This window comes from Myiozetetes cayanensis, unplaced genomic scaffold (genome assembly GCF_022539395.1).
Source record: "Myiozetetes cayanensis isolate MyiCay16 unplaced genomic scaffold, myiCay2020 scf4, whole genome shotgun sequence".
Classification (NCBI taxonomy): Eukaryota; Metazoa; Chordata; class Aves; order Passeriformes; family Tyrannidae; genus Myiozetetes; species Myiozetetes cayanensis.
The window spans coordinates 53,171,978-53,192,206 of record NW_026087631.1 but is presented as its reverse complement, the minus strand read 5'-3'; the positions used below and the strand labels follow the sequence as shown (position 1 = coordinate 53,192,206).

The 20,229-nt window shown below is 40.8% G+C and overlaps 1 protein-coding gene across 1 annotated transcript in view; it reads left to right on the top strand.

The window, feature by feature from the left end:
- The window catches only part of MAP1B (microtubule associated protein 1B), a 72,982-nt gene that overhangs the window by 46,184 nt on the left and 6,569 nt on the right, over positions 1-20,229 (top strand). The window contains exons 3-5 of the mRNA XM_050329605.1: positions 972-1,054; positions 4,674-4,814; positions 11,751-18,270. Coding sequence (XP_050185562.1) covers positions 972-1,054; positions 4,674-4,814; positions 11,751-18,270 — 6,744 coding nt within the window. The remainder of the gene's footprint in view (positions 1-971; positions 1,055-4,673; positions 4,815-11,750; positions 18,271-20,229) is intronic.

Genomic DNA, 20,229 nt, shown 5'->3' with positions numbered 1-20,229 from the left:
TCACATTTTACTTGAAAACACTATTTCCTTCCCCCCCCCCCCTTTCCCTTCTCTTTGTGTCATTTGATTGTGAACTTCCATGCTTATAAATGTAGAGATTCCCCAGAGGAACAGCGACAGACTCATCACAGTGGGGGCTTGGTTGGGCGAGGAGGAGGAAGGCAGGAGAGTGCAGGGAGGTCAGCGAGGAGGGGGGGCATCACTGGGGTGGGTAGGGTCGCGGCCAGCAGAGTTGGGTCTGCCCGGGGCAGGGGCGGGGGCAGCACTAAGCCTGCCTGAGCCGGGGGCAGTGTGGGAATGGCTGTCTGATCGTCCTCTCACACGGTGCCCTCAGGCATGCAGAGCTCCTTTCAGGCTGACCATCCTCAGCCTCGTTAATTCACTTCTCTTGACAAGGGAGTTTTTCTAAGTTGGCAGATAGGTAACTTGTTCTGTGTCCCTCATAGTCCCTTTTAAGCCAAATTAATTATTTTAATTGTTTCATATTGCACCAAGCAGCCAAGCCGTTTGCTCAGAAGGGCGGCTCTTCTGGGTTTTTAGACTAATTACCAGTCTGGATTTCTGAATGACAATACGGCTTCTAATTAATCTCGCTGCAGTTCCCACAGAAAGAGTCTGATAAGAACTTGCCAATTAATGTAAGGAAAAAAAATCAACAGTCCTGTTGTGTTTTTCTGGCTCTACTCCCAGTCAGATGAATATCACTACTAACTACAGAAACAGACTAAGTATGAAAGGCAGTGGGTTGCGAGGCTCCTCCAAACTTCCACAGACTTACAATTACGCAGGATCTAGATGCTATTTATATGCCCTTTCACTCTTGTTACCTGACATTGCTTGCTATGGTTTTTGTAAGCAGGAGGAAGACAAAGTGGGACAGCGCAGCAAGTGTCCAACCATACCCATAGGGAACTTTGCTTACACCATGATGGTTGAATTTAATTTCTTATCTTTTTCTTTCTCTCTTGCAGGTCAGAAGATTCTTCACCACAGAAGTGATATCTTAGAAACTGTAGTCCTCATCAACCCCTCAGATGAAGCGGTTAGTACTGAGGTAAGTCAGAAATACTTCATTGGACGTCTCGGAAAAGCTCCATTAAGGGGACATGATGAGAGCATTTAAGCAGATGTAGTTGAGATGATTACAGAGAATCAGTCACCACCTTCCACTTAGTGACTGACAAATTCCAATAATGTCCTTCAGAGGTATAGCAGACTTAGGACAGGTCCTAACTCTGAATGAAAGGGCATATTAGGAGCAAATACAAAAAACATCAGGCATCCCTGGATTTTTTCCCTGGCTTCCCAGACTTCTGACAAATTGTCAGAGGCATAGGAGAGAAACACACTTCTGATCACAGCATTCCTTTTGTCGTAATGCACCAAATTCTCTTCTTGATGCAGCGGAGGTAGCTGTGGTGAAAGTGCATCTGCTTTTATTCTGCTTTTTCATTGTTTGTTAGCTGTGGATGCCTATTTTACATATGAAGAATGTGCCTGAAGGTGCCCAGGGACAAATTTGGGTCTTTGAGAGGAATTACCAACTATGTGGTAGTGACTCTACGTTGATCTATCTGTCCTTCAAAAAGCATGTGACATGATTAATGGACTCTGGAGAGTGCCCATAAGAAGACTACCAATTCGTTATGAACTCAGTAGAATCAAAGAACTGATTGCGTAGCTCAAAGACAAAATTGGCGTATTTAGCTAGTGAAACTGAAGGTTGAAATAATAAGGATAGTTTCATTGCTGACCTGTGTTGGGAAGCACTGCCACAATATCATTTCTGTTGGGAAATGAAGCGGCTCTGCTTCTGGTACATGATAAAATATCAATTTGTTACCAACTTTAAGTAACGTTACATGCAAATAGAAGAAAGGAGTCCAAAACGAATGAAATTTCTGAAGTTGTAAAGGTTTAAAAGTCATCTTAGTTAATGGCAGCTCATTCACCAAAAAACAATGCATGAAGATCCTGTTACAAGCCACTAGAAGAGGTTGGTAAGGACAAGGGTTCCACCTGGGTTCAACTCAATACATTTGTTCAGACTATAAGCCTACAATGTGTGTGCATGTGTGGACGAGTAGAACAGCCAAAAAAGCTGCCAATAGTAGGGAAATGCTATTTCTTTATCTGTTGCTTGTCATTTCTTTTATGGATGACCACATGGAAGAACATGATTTGAGGCCCATTAATGACTTCTGAACCCTGGCCTTACTGCTTTGGCTCTGGAACATGTTTGGCTACGTTACAGTTAATTTCATCTCACTAGACTGTGGGAGCCAATCTTTTCTTTGCATTCATCTTGCCAAACTGGTCACAGTCAGAAGTTACAAGCTGAGATTTGAAGTTGGCTGGCTAAACCAGGCTCTGACTGGACACAATCCAGAAAGAGACAATAAGGAAGAGGTGGAAGAATTAAATCAGAGTTTGAAGTAGACATGCTCTGCCCAATACAGCAAATAGAAAACTTAGTTTCACATATCAAGAGATTTCCAAGTTGCATCTGGGGAGACAGTGATATACTGTGAAGCTCTGACTTCATCAGAAGAGGAAATTGAAACTATTCATTCAGAAAAAACCAAACCAAACTAATAAACCAACCAAACCACAAATCAAACAGAAAACCAAAACAACAACAACAACCAACCTCCCCCCGCCTCCCCAAAAAAGCCCCCCAAAAATAAAAGAAAAAACAGAAAGAAATATGATATTCCTGCTATTCTGTCTGCTAATAGCCATACCTAGTGGTAGTCCAAGCATGGTTCTGCCTGAAGGTCCTGTCATATTCTGTCAAATGCCAAAATACCTCCCAGAAGAGAGAGGCCCAAAGGAAGAGTCGTTGAAGTTTCCCAAAGAAAACAAGTTTCTGAAACCCCCATGAATATGTACTTCCTTCTTAGGAAGTCCCCTCTCTGTTGATCCTGTGACTACCATAGGTGTGGGAAAACACTGATCTGCTGATGAACCCGTCTCTATTCACACTCCATCTTTACCTCCATTTTGACTGAGGCTACCTCTTGCTTGTACACTTCCTTCAAACAGTTAACCAACAGTTAAACGAAAAAAATCATCACCTTGCAGTACTTGTTATGAAATTTAGTGGTCTTGAAGTCAGGAGACAAATTTCTGCTAGCCCTTCAGGAAGCCTTGCTTGTACCCAGACACAGAATTTATGCGTATCTTTAAGGTCTTCCATGTGTATCATACTTCCTACTCCGTTATCTGCAAGCATTTATTTACTTTTTTTCTTCCCATACTTTGCTAGCTCTGCACAATGTACTTTATTATCAATTAATAAAATAGGGTGAAGGGGAATTATATGACAGTCACATATCAGTGATTCACAAGTCAGGAAATAGTTTTGCTGTTGCAAAACCTGGTGAGTTTTCACAAAAGTTGCCAGGGTGATGAGTACTCCTGCCAGTAACAACAGAAAACACAGAAGAGGAAGCCAGTTCTGATATGGTTTTAATACAGCTAAAACAGAAAATCTGAGCAATGCATATCAGACAGATGGCTGCCCTTGTCTACATTTTTGTCTACAAGAGAAATAGATACACTCAAACCATCAAGGATATTTCAGAATTTATAGTTAGTTCAATCGGTGACAGACCAACATTAGTCCTACATTTAATTAAAGGAATTTTTTGCTGCTCGGCATCAGGGTCATGTATTTAATAAAATAACAATGACAATTTGGTAGAGTTGGGATATTCTTTTGGATATAAACTCTCCAGTCTCTCTTTTCTACTTGTACTAAAAATGTGAGTTGTTCAGCAGGGATTCAGGTTAAGCCTTCCTGGCTCAGCCTCCCAGGCATTAGCAGGAGTTTTTTAGAACAACTGATTGCTTAACAGTCAATATAAAAAATTGAAAGAATGTCTTGCAAGGAGAGAGGAGGTGATTGTGTCATGTCCATGGAGATGGAGCTTGGATGCAACATCATATGGAATTGTCCCAGATAGACTCTGCTCATTTGCTCATTTAGTTAGTATGTGGATAGCCTTGTTCTAGAGTAACTATTCATTTAATAATTAAATTTAATTTAGTTTCATTTAATTCTTCCTTGATTTTTCAGTTGTCCATGAATACTTTTGAAGTATTTGCAAAATATTTATTCAACAGTACAGAATCTTACATAGGTTTTATTTAGTTTTGTTCTTAAATTGAATTCAGCCAATAGAAATATACTGAATATATATATTTCTCTTAGCATTTTCTTACTACCCTGGGGGGTAGTAAACAAGAATGACTAGTAAGTGCAGTAGGATCAAGTAAAGTAACAAGCATCTGCTTTTAAATAATTTACCAAGTTTGTCCTGATACAATGCTGTTAAAGGAAACAAATAGTTATACTATTAGTATGTTTGTTCATTGAAAAAATTAATTTTTCATTCAAATTTTATTCCGTTCTGCTCCTTGATGTTTTTTTCATGTCATTAGTTTGTTTTATTCTTCGGACCTTCTTTCTAATTGCTTCTAGTCCCTCCTTTTTTCCCTTTTTCACCTTTCTCATTGTCTTTTGTAAACAGCACTACAGTTGATAATGTTTTGACAGTCCTACTCCAGACAATGGTTTTAAATTGGGAGAAATAAACTGTATGTGCTCAGTGGAATGCAGAAAAACATGGTGAATCCCGTTATTGATGTATTTCTCTCCTTCACTCTAGGTGCGCTTAATGATCACAGATGCTGCGAGGCACAAGCTCCTCGTTCTCACCGGACAGTGCTTTGAAAACACAGGAGAACTTATTCTTCAGTCAGGATCTTTCTCTTTCCAGAACTTCATTGAGATCTTCACAGATCAAGAGGTTAGTTTGGAAAAGTGTCTTCCATACACTGTTGTGTGATGGCAGACATTTCTAGAATACTAAAAATGCTCTCTGATAGAGTTAGCTTAGGCAGCCTGGTGCTACTGGTCTTTACTCTTCGTTATAGGCTTTATTTCAAAACATTTATTTATTTTGCTTTAGATTTCATGTAAATTGCTTAACAAAAGCATTAAATTTTGATTTGGGGAATTAAATTACAACTTTCAGAAGGAGAAAATCAAGGAACCTTTGACAATGGAAGGAGATGGTGCTGTGTTTAAAGTACCCAGGTTGTTCATCTGAGGTGCACATACAAAGCAGTCAAATTGGACTTGACACCACGTTCTTACGTGGTGACTGCTAAATAACAGGTGGCATTAATAGGACAGAGGGTGCCTGTCAGAACAGTTGTATTTTTTGTACCATCTACCTGCTTAACTTCTTTATATTAGTGTTTAAAATTTGGCCAGTGAATCTGTAAAACTTGTGATTTTTACATACCACAAAGATAAGCATGAACTATACCAGTATTTATTGCCATTTGTTTCATGACTTGTTATTTTGCTGTCTTTCTTAATGTAGTGTGTCTGAAAGCTCCCATAGGGCAGGAATCCATAGTAAACAAGCTGTCACACTTAGTTTGGCTTCTGTGTAAAGTATATATTTAAATAATCTGGATGGCTGCATCCCTAGGGATTTAGTTTCCAGTATTAATTAGTAGCATGTCAGCGGACTGAGATTTGAAAGTTTAGCAGTGAGAAAGCAAAGTTTGCATGGCCTTATTGTATCCATGTGATCTATTCCCAGAGCCTCTTTGTTCAGCATATGTTTGTAGGATAGGGAAAGAACTGAATTCCTGCTCTCTGAAACATGCATGACACCTAATACTCACAGACACTTCTCAGAGCTACTTTTCTCTGAAATTACAAACCCAAGCTCCTTACATCCCTAATTAGCGACACATAATTAATATACAACTGCATAGGCTGGAACTCAGTGATCTCTGTCAGAGGTCTTTTCCAGCCTAGTTGATTCTGTGATAAATGCAAAACGAGGGGCAAATGCCACCATTACCATTAGGGAACAAAACTGTTGGTTTGAAAGCGGAGGAGTGAGAGGGTTGGTGGTCAGTTACAGTCACTGAGGGGTTGCCACAGTAGTGGGTGTGCAGGGCATACTCCCATGGGCTATGAGTAAGGCTCATTTGGCTCATCCCTGCAGCTGGCAGTATGCTCACCAGCCAGCTGGCATGGCTCCTGGCAAGCATTGGCTTCCAGCCTATTGTTTCTGAAGCCTCAGGGTCTTGCTGTTTCTACAAGTTTTCACAAAACCGAAGAAAGATGACGCTTGCCATACTGCAGTTCGTGTGTGCAACTTTTTTTAAAAACTGGGGGAAAAGAAAGATCATAAAAAAGGTCTAGAAAAAAGTGATAAGTGGTTTTCTAAGTGGTGATGAGATGAAAGAATTCATGTGTGGTCCTGATCCCAGTGGGCTTGCCAGTGCAAGGTTCATGGTTGGACCCAATGATCTTAAGGGTCTTTTGCGACCTAAACAATTTTATGATTCTATAAGCATGTAAGGTTTGTACTTGAGTACAAACATGAGTACAAAGATGAGTACTGCATAGAGTTGGTGTTTCTGGCCTCTGCCCGTTTTTACTTCACTGGGCCAAACCTGAGTTGACAAATAAGTAAATAGCCTTTGGGAGATACTCATATAAAGTCTAACCAGAAATCCCTCTGTAACATGTAGAGCTGCCTTCATGCAATGTCTAAAAGTAGGATTTTCAATTTCTCCCATGCTGAAAGGTTGAAAATGTCATAGTCCCCTGCTTCTTCAAGAAAAGCACCTTTGTGGTTCAGGGTAGGAAACAATACTGTGTTTTCTCTGAGCAGCCAACTTGCTATATGTCTTCACCAGCACCTTTAAAACTTAAGGATTCCTCAACAAATGTCTCTCAATGTTCACAAAGACAATTGGCTTCACGGGCACATTTCTTTGCTCCCAGATTGACTTTGAATTTGAAGAGGAGAAGGAGCAGTTACGTCTCCACATTATCAAATGAGTGGAACTGTTGACATCCCTGGTGTCACCATCTGAAATGCTAACCCACTGAGACTTGTTCTGGGGCATTTCTGAACTTGCTGTTCCTAAGGGTTTTGATCTATGTCTGGAATAATCTTTCTTCAAATTTTCATTGGCCTGGACTATCAGTGGTTTAACACTGTCTACATTATGCATGCCAACTTTTAGGGCAAAAAGTCAGAACTTAGAAGCATGGAGCATAAATCCAGATATGGTGTAATATATGTGGGAGACGACTAACCCTAAACCTTCGTGCAGTATATTCGTTGGCACAGTATATTCGTTATCCCACTATATTACCATATGATTTTTTTATCTAGGCAGAAAATTGACTCTGTACAATAAAGAGTCTTTATCCAAGTTATCTCCTTATGTATGCAACAGACTTGAATTTATTCATTCAGAGGAAGTGATTTTTTACTACATTTCACTCTCCCTAATAATGTGTTTTCAACCCTGACCAGAGACATCTCATTGAGATCCTAAATCCATTTCAGAGCTCTGGTCTGTGCTACCCCTCTTTTCTTATTTCTCCAATAGACAACAGCAATGCTTACCCTATTGTCCTTATCTTTCTGCCTTTTCAGCCTTTTCTCCATTGATTTTGTTTTGTTTTGTTTTTTCATTTGCTCTCTTTCAGATAGGGCCATGTCTGATATATGGGTAAGAATAATTTATGCTCCTGTCAAATGGTTTGGATACTCAACAAAGGATGACAAAGCAATGTAGAAAATATTTATTTTCAGTTTTATTTATCTGTTGATTGGACTATTAAAAAAAAAAGCCACTGTATCTTTGTTGAGTCCTATTTTCAGAAAATATGTAACACAAAGAAAAGAAGTAAGACCTACACACAGAGAGGCCTAAAGAGATCTAATGCAATCAAACATCTTTAATCTTATATATATTCATTTCTGCTGTTGATACAGCTTGTGTTCCAAACATTTCCAATTACTTAGCTTTTTTTCATTATCCTTATGAAAACTGTTCTTACAGCTTGAATTGATATTTGAGCTCTGTAAAGAAGGCTACGGTATTCTCCATGATGATGTGCTGGCATGTTTTCCACTGACATTTTATATCTGAATTACTTCTTTAAAGAAGTTTGATGCTCTTTTTGTTAAGAGCAATTAGAACAGAAATGAGCTACATTTAACTGAATTGTCAGTTAAAAAAAATCACATGACAATATCTGCAGAAGTGGGATAAGGTATAAAATACATCATACTTTTTCACATTAGTCTACTTATCTGGGACCATCAGATTCTGCTTTTTGAGTTCAGACTGGAATAGAAAACAGCTCTTCATACTGTGGCATAGAAATCCTTATTTTCTGTACCTTTATTACAGCAGTTGGTGTTGATACTAGGATGTTAATAAATGCTATCAAAATTAATGGAGTTGCTTTAGATTTCAAGTTTTGTGGTCCATGAGTTTTAAATCAAACTAGTGACAAGAGAATTTTTAAGCCTAATGTTTGGGGTTTTTCCTGGTTTTTTCTTTAGCCCTGTACCTTGTATTCTCAGAAATACAAAACTTAAAATCATAGATTCATAGAATTGTTAAGGTTGAAAAAGATTCACAGAATTTGGGTTGGAAAAGGCCTCTAAGATCATCAAGTCCAACCCTTTCCCAGCACTGCCAAGTCTATCACTAAATCACCTCCTCAAGCAACACATCTACACGTCTTTTAAATCCCTCCAGGGATGATGACTCCACCACTTGCCTGGGAAACCTGGTCCAGTGTTTGACAACCCATTTGGGGAAGAAATTTTCCCTAATACCCAATCTAAACTTTCTCTGGTGCCACTTGAGACTGTTTCCTCTCATCCTGTCACTTCTTACTTGAGAGAAGAGAGCAACCCCCACCTGGCTACAGCCTCCTTTCAGGTAGAGAGTGAAAAGTTTACCCCTTCAGCCTCCTTTTCTCCAGGCTAAACAACCTTAGCTGCCTCAACCACTCCTCAAAAGACTTCTACTCCTGACCCTTCACCAGCCTTGTTGACTTTCTCTGGACACATTCCAGCATCTCCAATGTCTTTCTTGGAGTGAGTGGCCCAGAAACTTGTAGCTGTTTCCACCTTTGAAGTAAAAATTAATTTCTTAATCCCAGAATAGTTAGGGTTGGAAGGGACCTCTGGAGTTCATCCAGTCCAACCACCTAGTCAAGGCAGGGTCACCTACAGCAAGTGACACAGGAACGCCTCCAGGTGGGTTTTTAGTGTCTCCAGAGAGGTAGACTGTGTGACCTTCCTGGACAGCCTCTTAGAGTGCTCTGCCACCCTCCATGAAAGTTTTTCCTCATGTTGAAGTGGACCTTGTTGTGTTTCAGCTTATGGCCATTGCTCCGCATCCTACTGCTGGGCACCACTGAAAAGGGTCTGGCACCATCCTCTTGGCACCTGCCTTTGAAATATTTATGTGCATTAATGAGATCCCTTCTCAGTCTTCTCTGGACTTAACAAGCCCAGCTCCCACAGTCTCTCCTCATAAGAGAGATGCTCCAGACCCCTGATCATTTTTGTGGCCCTCTGCTGGACCTTCTCCAGTAGCCCCTTGTCTTTCATGAACTGCGGAGGCCAGAACTGAACACAATACTTCATATGTAGCCTCACTAGGGCCAGGAAGAGGGGCAAGATCACCTCCCTTGACCTGCTGGCCATGTTCTTCCCAATGCACCCCAGGATACCATTGGCCCTTCTGGCCACAGGGGCACACTGCTGGCTCATACTCAACCCAAGACTTCCAGGTCCTTCTCTGCAGAGCTGCTTTCCAGCAGTTGGCCCCCAACCTGTACTGGTACTTGGGGTTATTCCTGCCCCGGTGCAGGACCCTACACTTGCCTTCATTGAACTTCATTCTCTCCTCCCAACTCTCCAGCCTACCCAGGTCCCACTGAATGTCAGCACAGCCTTCAGGTATATCATCAAACTTGCTAAGGGTACATTCTTTCACTTCATCCGTGTCATTGATAAGCAAGTCGAATAAAACTGGACCCAGCATTGGTCCCTGGGAAATGCCATTGACTACAGGCCTCCAGCTGGATTCTACTCCACTGATCCTGAGCCTCTGAGCTCTGCCATTCAGCCAGTTCATGACTCACTTCACTGTCCATTCATCTGAACCACATTTCCTGAGCTTACCTATGAGAGACAGTGTGAAAAACCTTGCAGAAGTTGAGGGAGATACCATTGCACTGCACTCCCCTCATTAACTATCCTGCCTTACCATCACAGAGGGCTATCAGGTCAGTCAAGCATGATTTTCCTCTTGGTGAATCCGTGGTAATGACTCCTGATGACCTTCTTTTCTTCTACATGATTGGTGATGACTTCCACAATGATCTGTTCTGTCACCTTTCTAGGGACAGAGGTGAGGCTGATTGGCTGGTAGTTTCCTTCTTGCCCTTTTTAAAGATGGGAGTAACATTGGCTTTCCTCCAGTCATCAGGCAACTCTCCTGTTCTCCATGATTTTTCAGAGATGATGGAGAGTAGCTTAGCAACAGCTCCCTCAGCACCCATGGGTACATTCCATCAGAGCCCATGGATTTATGGGTATTAAGTCTGTCTAGCTGATTTCTAACCCAACCCTCTACAACCAAGGGACAGTCTTCTTTTTTCAGCCTTCTTCTCTTATGTCCAAGGTCTGAAATTCCTGAGGGCCAGCCTCAGCAGTAAAGACTGAGGCAAAAAAGGCATTCAGTAGTTCCACCTCCTCTGTGTCTTCCGTGACCAGGACACCCATCTGATTCAGCAGTGGTCCCATATTTTTCCTAATCTTCCTTTTGCTGTTGATGTACTTGTAGAAGCACTTCTTGTTGTCCTTGATATCCCTTGCCAAACTCAGTTCCAAGTGGTCCTTGGCCTTCCTCGTCACATACCATCTTATTCTGAAAGTATTGCTCTAGTCCTCCCATGTGGCCTGTCCCTTTTTCTGCATTCCGTAAATTTCTTTCTTCCATTTGAGATTTCCTAGAAGCTCCTTGCTCATCCATGCTGGTCTCTTGCCTCCTTTGCTTAATTTCTTGCTCATGGGAATACACTGGTCTTGAGCTTGGAGGAAGTGATGCTTGAATATTGACCATCTCTTTTGGTCTTCTAAAGCCCTAAACCATGGGATTCCTCTAAGTAGGTCTTGGAAGTGGTCAAAGTTCAGGATTCTAGTCCTGCTTACTTCTTTGCTTCCTCCACACAGGATCCTGAATTCCACCATCTCATGTGCTGAAAAACTCTTCTGCAGGCAGTCTTGATAAATCTGAGAGCAGTACAGGCTTTTAAGGAGTCAGCCTGCAGAAAGAGCTGCAGTAATGATGGTGTGGTACAATATATCCCGTGAGAAAAGGACAAAGGATGGCAGCTGTCCCTAGGAGGATGCTGGCCTCCTGCATGATGCAGTTACTTTCTGGCTGTTAAGAGGTTGTGCTTTGTCCTTTAGATATTTGGCTGGCTCTTCTGGTTGAACTGGGGCATCAGGCAGACTCATGAGCCAATGGTAGAGATGTAGTGGCAGTGCAGGCTACATTAGCCTCATAATACTCATACCCTCTCAATATAAAAATTTGTACCATCCTTGTATAAAGAGTGGAGGAGGGATGAGGAAACCTTGGGTGCTGTTGTCCTTTGGGCAATAGTGACCAGGAACAAGGTCTTCCTTTATGTTTTAAAAAATACAGCATTGAACTAATTGTAATAACAGTTTCCTTTGGCTTCTGGGATGGGTACTCACTGCTGCAGAAGTAAATGAAAAAGGTTTTTGCTAATTGATCAGGAAATACTATGTTCTGACATTATTGTAATTGAAAAAATGAATTTGTGTGCATCTTTTTGTGTTTTTGTTTTATAACCCTAGATTGGTGAATTATTGAGCACCACACACCCTGCCAACAAAGCCAGCCTAACTCTTTTCTGCCCTGAGGAAGGAGACTGGAAAAATTCCAATCTTGACAGACACAACCTTCAAGACTTTATAAACATTAAACTCAACTCAGCTTCTATATTGCCCGAAATGGAAGGACTCTCTGAATTCACAGAATATCTGTCAGAGTCAGTGGAAGTGCCATCACCTTTTGACATTTTGGAACCTCCAACCTCAGGAGGTTTCTTGAAACTCTCCAAACCCTGCTGTTATATTTTCCCAGGGGGAAGAGGGGACTCTGCATTGTTTGCAGTGAATGGATTCAATATGCTTATCAATGGAGGATCTGAAAGAAAGTCCTGCTTTTGGAAACTTATCCGGCACTTGGACAGAGTAGATTCCATTCTGCTCACTCACATTGGAGATGACAATCTGCCTGGAATCAATAGCATGCTTCAGCGAAAGATAGCTGAACTAGAAGAAGAACAGTCCCAAGGGTCTACCACCAACAGTGACTGGATGAAAAATCTGATCTCACCCGATCTAGGAGTTGTATTTCTTAATGTACCTGAGAACCTGAAGAACTTGGATCCTAATTTTAGAGTCAAAAGGAGTGTAGAAGAAGCTTGTTTTACTCTGCAGTATTTAAACAAATTGTCTATGAAACCAGAACCTCTTTTCAGAAATACAGGAAATACCATTGACCCCATAATTTTATTTCAGAAAATGGGAGTTGGCAAGCTTGAGATGTATGTGCTTAATCCTGTCAAAAGTAGCAAAGAGATGCAATATTTTATGCAGCAGTGGAGTGGTACTAACAAAGATAAAGCTGATTTCCTGCTACCAAATGGCCAAGAACTAGACATTCCATTATCCTATTTCACCTCTGTCTCATCCCTGATTGTGTGGCACCCTGCTAATCCTGCAGAAAAAATAATCCGAGTTCTGTTTCCTGGAAACAGCACCCAATATAATATTCTAGAAGGACTAGAAAAACTCAAACACTTAGACTTCCTTAAACAACCAATGGTTACACAAAAAGATCTAACTGGGAACATTGCTAGTCCAGCTGTGAAACAAGCGAAGTTGAAACAACGAACAGACAGCAAGGAGAGTCTCAAGCCTGCGGCAAAGACACCACCAAATAAGCCTGTGAGAAAGGAATCTAAAGAGGAAACACCAGAGCCTGTGAAACCTAGTCTGGTACCAGAAAAGCCTCAGAAGTTGGAAAGCAAAGAAAAAGTTCCAGTTAAAAAAGAAAAACAAGCAAAAGTAGAGACCAAACCAATAGTGGTGGAAAAAGACATAGTAGCTAAAGAAGAACAATTAGTAAAATCTGAAACTCCTGAAAAACAAAGTACAGATGTAAAACCAAAAGTGTCAAAGGAGAAGACAGTGAAAAAAGAAGTCAAAGGAAAACCTGAAGAAAAGAAAGAGGAAAAAGAAAAACCAAAGAAAGAGGTTTCTAAAAGAGAGGAGAAAACACCCATCAAAAAAGAGGAGAAACCAAAAAAAGAGGACATCAAGAAAGAAGTTAAAAAGGAGGTGAAAAAAGAAGAGAAGAAAGAAACTAAGAAGGAAATAAAGAAAGAAACTTCACAAAAAGAAGCTAAAAAAGAAGCTAAAAAAGAAGAGAAGAAGGAAATTAAGAAGGAAGACAAAGAAGCCAAAAAGGACATTAAAAAGATTCCTAAAGAAACAAAGAAAACAGCTGCTGCTTCAAATGAAGCCAAAAAACCAGCAGCAAAGCCTAAACCACAAAAGAAAGAGGAACCTGCTAAAAAAGAAGTAATACCTTCTGGAAAGCCAAAGGAAAAAGGAAAAGTTAAAACTGTGAAGAAGGACCTCAAAGTCAGTGGAACACAAGCTGCTCTTGCAGCAGCTGGGACCATAACTGTAGCAGCTGCAGCAATTACTACTGGTGGAAAGGAGCTTGAAGCAGAGAGATCCCTTATGTCTTCACCAGAGGACTTAACAAAGGATTTTGAGGAATTAAAAGCTGAAGAAGTAGAAACAACAAAAGAAACAAAAGTTCAAGTTGCGCTTATAAAGGATGAACTGAAACTCAATGGCACAGTACAAAAAGAAAAATTGGATAATGAAGGACCTGCTGAGTCCTCTGATGAAGGCATAACTACCACAGAAGCTGAGGGTGAATGTGAACAGACGCCTGAAGAACTGGAACCTGTGGGAAAGCACAGCGTTGATGACAATGAAAAGTTTGAAGATGAGGGAACTGGCTTGGAAGAATCATCTGAAGCAGGAGATTATGAAGAAAAGGCAGAGACAGAAGAAGCTGAAGAACGAGATGAAAATGAAGAAGAAAAGACACCCCTGGATGCCACAAAACCGTACATGCAAGAAGCAAGAAAAGTTGCAGATGGCTCTGGAAAAATGATGACTGGAATAGAGGCTAACATTAAAGATGAAAAGTATATTGAAAAGGCAGATTACAAGGCATCCGATGAACAGGCTGAAGAAGACAGGGAAGAAGCAATAGAAAAGGCAGAAACTGAAGAGACTGAAGAAGATGAGGAAGACAAAGCAGAAGACATCAGAGATGAAGAGGAAACTGAAAAAATAGAAGCCGAAGAAGATTATGTGATGGCTGTGGTAGACAAAGCTGCAGAATCAGGTGAAGCTGAAGATAAATATGGCTTACTCATAATTACACCAACTAAACGATCAGAGTCTCAGTCTCCAGTAATTGAACCAGCCTCTTCTATCCATGATGAAACACTACCTGGTGGTTCAGAAAGTGAAGCCACTGTTTCTGATGAAGAAAACAGAGAAGATCAACCTGAGGAATTCACTGCTACTTCAGGTTACACACAGTCCACCATTGAAATATCCAGTGAACCAACTCCAATGGATGAAATGTCGACACCCCGAGATGTCATGAGTGATGAAACTAACAATGAGGAAAGTGAGTCACCCTCTCAGGAGTATGTGAACATCACCAAGTATGAGACATCACTGTACTCTCAAGAGTTTGGCAGACCTAAACTTTCTCCACTTCCAGATGCTTTTAATGGATTATCTGAAGGATCCAAAACAGAGGCCACAGAAGGTAAGGATTATAATGCCTCAGCTTCCACCATCTCACCACCTTCTTCATTAGAGGAAGACAAATTCTGCAAATCTGCATTCCAAGATGTATACCGGCAAAAAGAAAGTGAAATCCATGGCACTACCAAAATGGACATCAAAGGACCCTATCAAGAAGATATTGTTGGAAAACATACTTCAGCCAAGAGTCCAGCTACCAGTTTGTCCCCTCCGTCACCTGTTGCTAAAACACCACTGGGTGAACGTAGTGTGAACTTTTCACTTACTCCCAATGAGATTACTCCTTCTGAGTCAGTCCCTGTTGCTAGATTGCCCGATGTACACCAAGAAATTGCTGAGGAGCACTGTGCAAGCCCCGAAGATAAAACGTTAGAAGTAGCATCTCCCTCACAGTCTGCTGCTGGTAGTGCTGGCCACACACCTTATTATCAGTCTCCCACTGATGAAAAGTCCAGTCAGCTTCCCTCTGAAACCAGTGAAAAGTCAACAGAAGCACCTGTTAGCTTTGAGTTCAGTGAAGTCAAAGATGACTCTGCAAAATGCAGAATAAGCCCAATGGATGAGCCTGTGCCAGATTCAGAATCTCCTATTGAAAAGGTTCTCTCGCCTCTACGGAGTCCACCACTGATAGGTTCAGAGACCACTTATGATACATTTTTGAGTGCTGATTTAAAGTCTCCCGCCAGGGATTATGGAAGTCCTTCTGAGAGAAAACCTGAAAAAGAAAAATCACCTGTTCAGATGAGCCCAGCTTCAGAAGCCAGCTCTGTGGGCCTTTTCCAAGAAAGACAAGATGAAAAAAGCATGGAGTTTATGGTAATTAGGGAAGGCTTCAGCCTGGAAAGGAAAATGGAGGATACAGAACCCAGCAGTTCTCAGTCTTCACTGGTCTTGCATGAGCGGAAGTTAGCAGATGATCTCTCACCGACTCAAGTAGATATCAGTCAGTTTGGCTCTTTAAAAGAAGATACCAAAATGTCAATTTCTGAAGGCACTGTTTCTGACAAGTCTGCTACTCCTGTTGACGAGGTTGTCGCAGAAGACACCTATTCCCATATAGAAGGAGTAGCTTCTGTCTCTACAGCATCTGTTGCCACTAGTTCATTTCCAGAACCAACTACTGATGATGTATCTCCCTCTTTGCATGCTGAGGTTGGTTCTCCCCACTCTACTGAAGTTGATGATTCCCTTTCAGTGTCAGTTGTACAAACACCAACAACTTTCCAGGAAACAGAAATGTCTCCATCTAAAGAAGAGTGCCCAAGGCCCATGTCGATTTCTCCACCAGATTTCTCACCTAAAACTGCAAAATCAAGAACACCAGTGCATGATCACAGATCTCTTGAGCAGTCAGCTATGTCAGTAGGATATGGTCGGGAGTCCCCTGAGCAGTCTTTAGCAATGGACTTTACTAGGCAGTCTCCAGAATATCCTGCTGTAGGCACTACTATACACCATATATCTGAAAATGGACCAACAGAAGTAGATTATAGCCCTTCAGATATACAGGAGCCTCCTTTCACACAGAAAATTTCACCCATGGAGCAGTCATCTTACTCTCAAGAGAAGGATATTTCAGAAATTATTTCAGTTTCTCAAATTGAAGCTTCATCCTCAACTTCATCAGCTCATACACCTTCCCAGGTAGCTTCACCACTGCCAGAGGAAACTTTTTCAGGTGCTGTTCCACACAGAGATATGTCACTATATTCTTCTTTTACCTCAGAAAAGGTGCAGAGCCTGGGAGAAAAGCTGTCACCAAAATCTGACCTATCTCCATTAACTCCAAGGGAATCTTCTCCTCTGTATTCTCCTACTTTTCCAGATTCACCTCCTGCAATCAAAGAAGCAGTATCGACTAGTCACACACATTTGTTGTCACAGCAAGTGTCCTCTGTCAAAGCCTTTGGTTATCAGGAATCCCTAACAAAGGACAGTCCAGAACCTTTACTGAGCCCAGAAAAAGAAGATTCAGAGAAAAGCAGCAGGTCACCTGAAGAACTTAGTTATTCATATGAGACCAGAGAGAAAACGACTAGGTCACCAGAGAATATTAGCTATTCTTATGAGGCAGTTGGAAAATCTACTAAATCACCTCAAGGCATCGATTATTCCTATGAGACAACCAGAAAAACTGCTAGGTCACCTGAAGCCACAGATTATTCCTATGAGATAACCAGGAACACTACTAGGTCACCTGAGGGTACAGATTATTCCTATGAGATAATTGCAAAAAATATGAGGTCATCTGAGGTCACAGATTATTCTTATCAGATAACAGGGAAAACCACCAGGTCACCAGGGGCCCCAGATTATTCCTATGACACACTTGGGAAAACCACCAAATCACCTGAGACCACAGATTATTCCTATGAGATAACTAGGAAAGCTACCAGATCACCTGATACTATGGATTACTCCTGTGAGACAAGGAAAACCTCTAAGTCACCAGAAGCTGTTGGCTACTGCTATGAGACAATTGGGAGAACCACCAGGTCATCAGAGGCCATGGCTTACTCCTATGAGACAACGGGGAAGGCCTCCAGTTCACCTGAAGCCACAGATTACTCATTTGAGACAACTGGGAGAGCCACCAGGTCTCCCGAAGCTACCAGCTATTCCTATGACACAAGCGCACATTTCACTCCAAGTAAATCGTTAGCAGAATCCCGTCAAGATGTTGACTTATGCCTTGTGTCCTCTTGTGAGTATAAACATCCCAAAACTGAACTTTCACCCTCATTTATCAACCCAAATCCCCTTGAGTGGTTTGCAAATGAAGAACAGTCTCAAGATCAAGAGAAGCCTCTAACTCAGTCTGGGGGAGCTCAGCCACCTTCTGGGGGAAAGCAGCAAGGGCGGCAGTGTGACGAAACCCCTCCCACATCTGTGAGCGAGTCTGCCCCATCTCAGACTGATTCAGATGTTCCCCCGGAGACTGAGGAATGTCCTTCCATCACTGCAGATGCTAACATTGACTCAGAAGATGAGTCAGAAACCATTCCAACGGACAAGACAATTACGTACAAACACATTGACCCACCACCTGTCCCAATGCAGGATCGTAGCCCTTCCCCTAGGCACCCTGATGTTACCATGGTTGATCCAGAAGCTCTGCCAGTTGATCAGAATTTAGGTAAACCTTTGAAGAAGGACCTCAAAGAAAAGACAAAGACAAAAAAGCAGGGTACAAAGGCCAAGTCATCTTCTCCTGTTAAAAAAAGTGATGGTAAATCAAAACAAGTGGCTTCACCAAAGCCAGCTATAAAGGAATCTTTAGACAAAATTTCCAGAACAGCTTCTCCAAAAAAGAAGGAATCTGTGGAGAAGGCAACCAAAAATATCTCTAATCCAGAAGTAAAGTCTCGAGTGGAAGAGAAAGATAAAGACACCAAGAATGCAGCAAATACAACAACATCCAAGTCAGCAAAGACTGCAACCGCAGGTAAAGACATTTCTCTCATGTTACAATTTTCTTAGTTGTGAGTGAAGTTAGTTTAGCTTTTCATCAGCTGAGAATGTGGTTTGTAGCAAATCCTCAAAAAAGTCCCAGTTTTGAATCTAAATCCAGCATGTAAAGGCCACATTTAAATGCATGGAATTCACTAGTTTTACTTTTGTAATCTGAGAAAATTGATGTGTCAGTTTGCCCAGAGAGTACATAAAAGAAAGAATTTAATACTTTAATACTAACTGTCTAAATGGTTAATCACCTAATAGTATTAAAAATACCACTTTTGTAGGTGAAGTGAAATCAGTAGCAAAGTGATTCCCCCTTTATTCATTGTGGCAAATAGGTAGGCACAAGTCACTTTAACATAAATCAATGCAGTTTAATATTGTGGGAGACAAAGTCATGATCAGTCTTTGGATGCTTTCATTACTATGCTGGATTGATTTTAAAAGGAGCATTTAAAAAAATTATAACATTAGTAAAAGCACTTCCAGTGAACTAAGCATGTACATCACATAATCCAGTTAAAGTCTTACGCCATCAGTGATGATTAAACATACAGAAGTTAATGTCATTTTGAACGACTGTTGTATTTCCTAAATAGCAATAAAATATGACTTATATAATTGCAGGAGGCATTGTGCTAATCTGTTGTTTCCGGCAGACCTTGTTAGGGAGGAGTATACTTTGCTGCTGCAAGGACAGATGTTCTGTTGAAAGCTTTTTTACAAGGAGCAGGTCTGGGATTCTGTACGAACAAAGCAGCATTCAACTATCTTTAGCTTTTCTGGTTTTTAGTAGTGCACTGTTTCTTTCTTACACTATCATTTGTATATCTCTGTTAGTAGATCATTTCAAAGCAGCAATGTAGTTTTTCGTAGTGTACATTTCTCCATCATTTTAGCTCCACATGAGTCTTCTTCCTTAGGGCATACTTCTCAGGTATATCCTGGAATAAGACAGAGCTCTATTGGTAATGACATTTAAGTGTAAAGTGTAATAACTGATACCTTTTTCATTGGTATGCACAATTCAAAAAGAAATATCACAGATTTTTTATCATCAAAGATGATAAAATATTTTGTAACAAAAGTGAATGGTAAAACTCTCTAATTCAGGAAATCTTATCATGTCATTTGAAGTATTGCCCTATGATGGATGTCAGGATATGCTAGACAAATGTAATGGACTTAGCTGGCCTTACATTTCATCACCCTAAATTGAGTGTATTGCTCAGATAATTGTTTACCAAGTTTCATCAACGTGAGAAGGCTAATAGACCATGAATAGTGATCATCTGGATAAAATTACTGGTCAAATCCCAATTTTCAGTTGACACCATGATCTAGTTTATAGCAAAAGACACTTTTTTTTGTGTATTATTTTCAATGTGTTTAAACATTATACTTCCTTTTGGCTGAAGCTCTTCTTAAAACAAGTACTGTATATATTATGTGCAGCAGCAAAGATGTGCTTCCCCCCACTGTTTGTGATAAGTGTCTGATTTAGGTGTGCAAATTAGGATACATCAGGCAAACAAGCACTCTGAATTGCTTTACAAGTTTCTCTGCCATTCCAAGTTAGTCCTTGACCCTCTTTCTGCTCATGTTACCAGTACTTTCTAAAGCACCTGTAAGGCAGCCTGAGCATATCAATAGCTACCCTGTCTTGCTGTCTGTCTCAAATTTCAAGAGTGCTTCAATCTGCATGGTTCCCTGTATGACCCTTTGTAGTCCTTTTATAATCCTGTGCATATGAGACTTTCAAAAAGCTGCACTTCTTCACCTGGAAAATAATACCACCATTTACTGAATGGTAATTCAGTAATCACAGCCCTGCATAGTAATTGCTGGATAATAGTAGTATTTTATTGTGTAAGGTTCAGCTGAGTTTTTGTTTGTGGTAGTGATTTTTTTATTGTATTATATAGTTCCAGTTATTCAGGTTTTT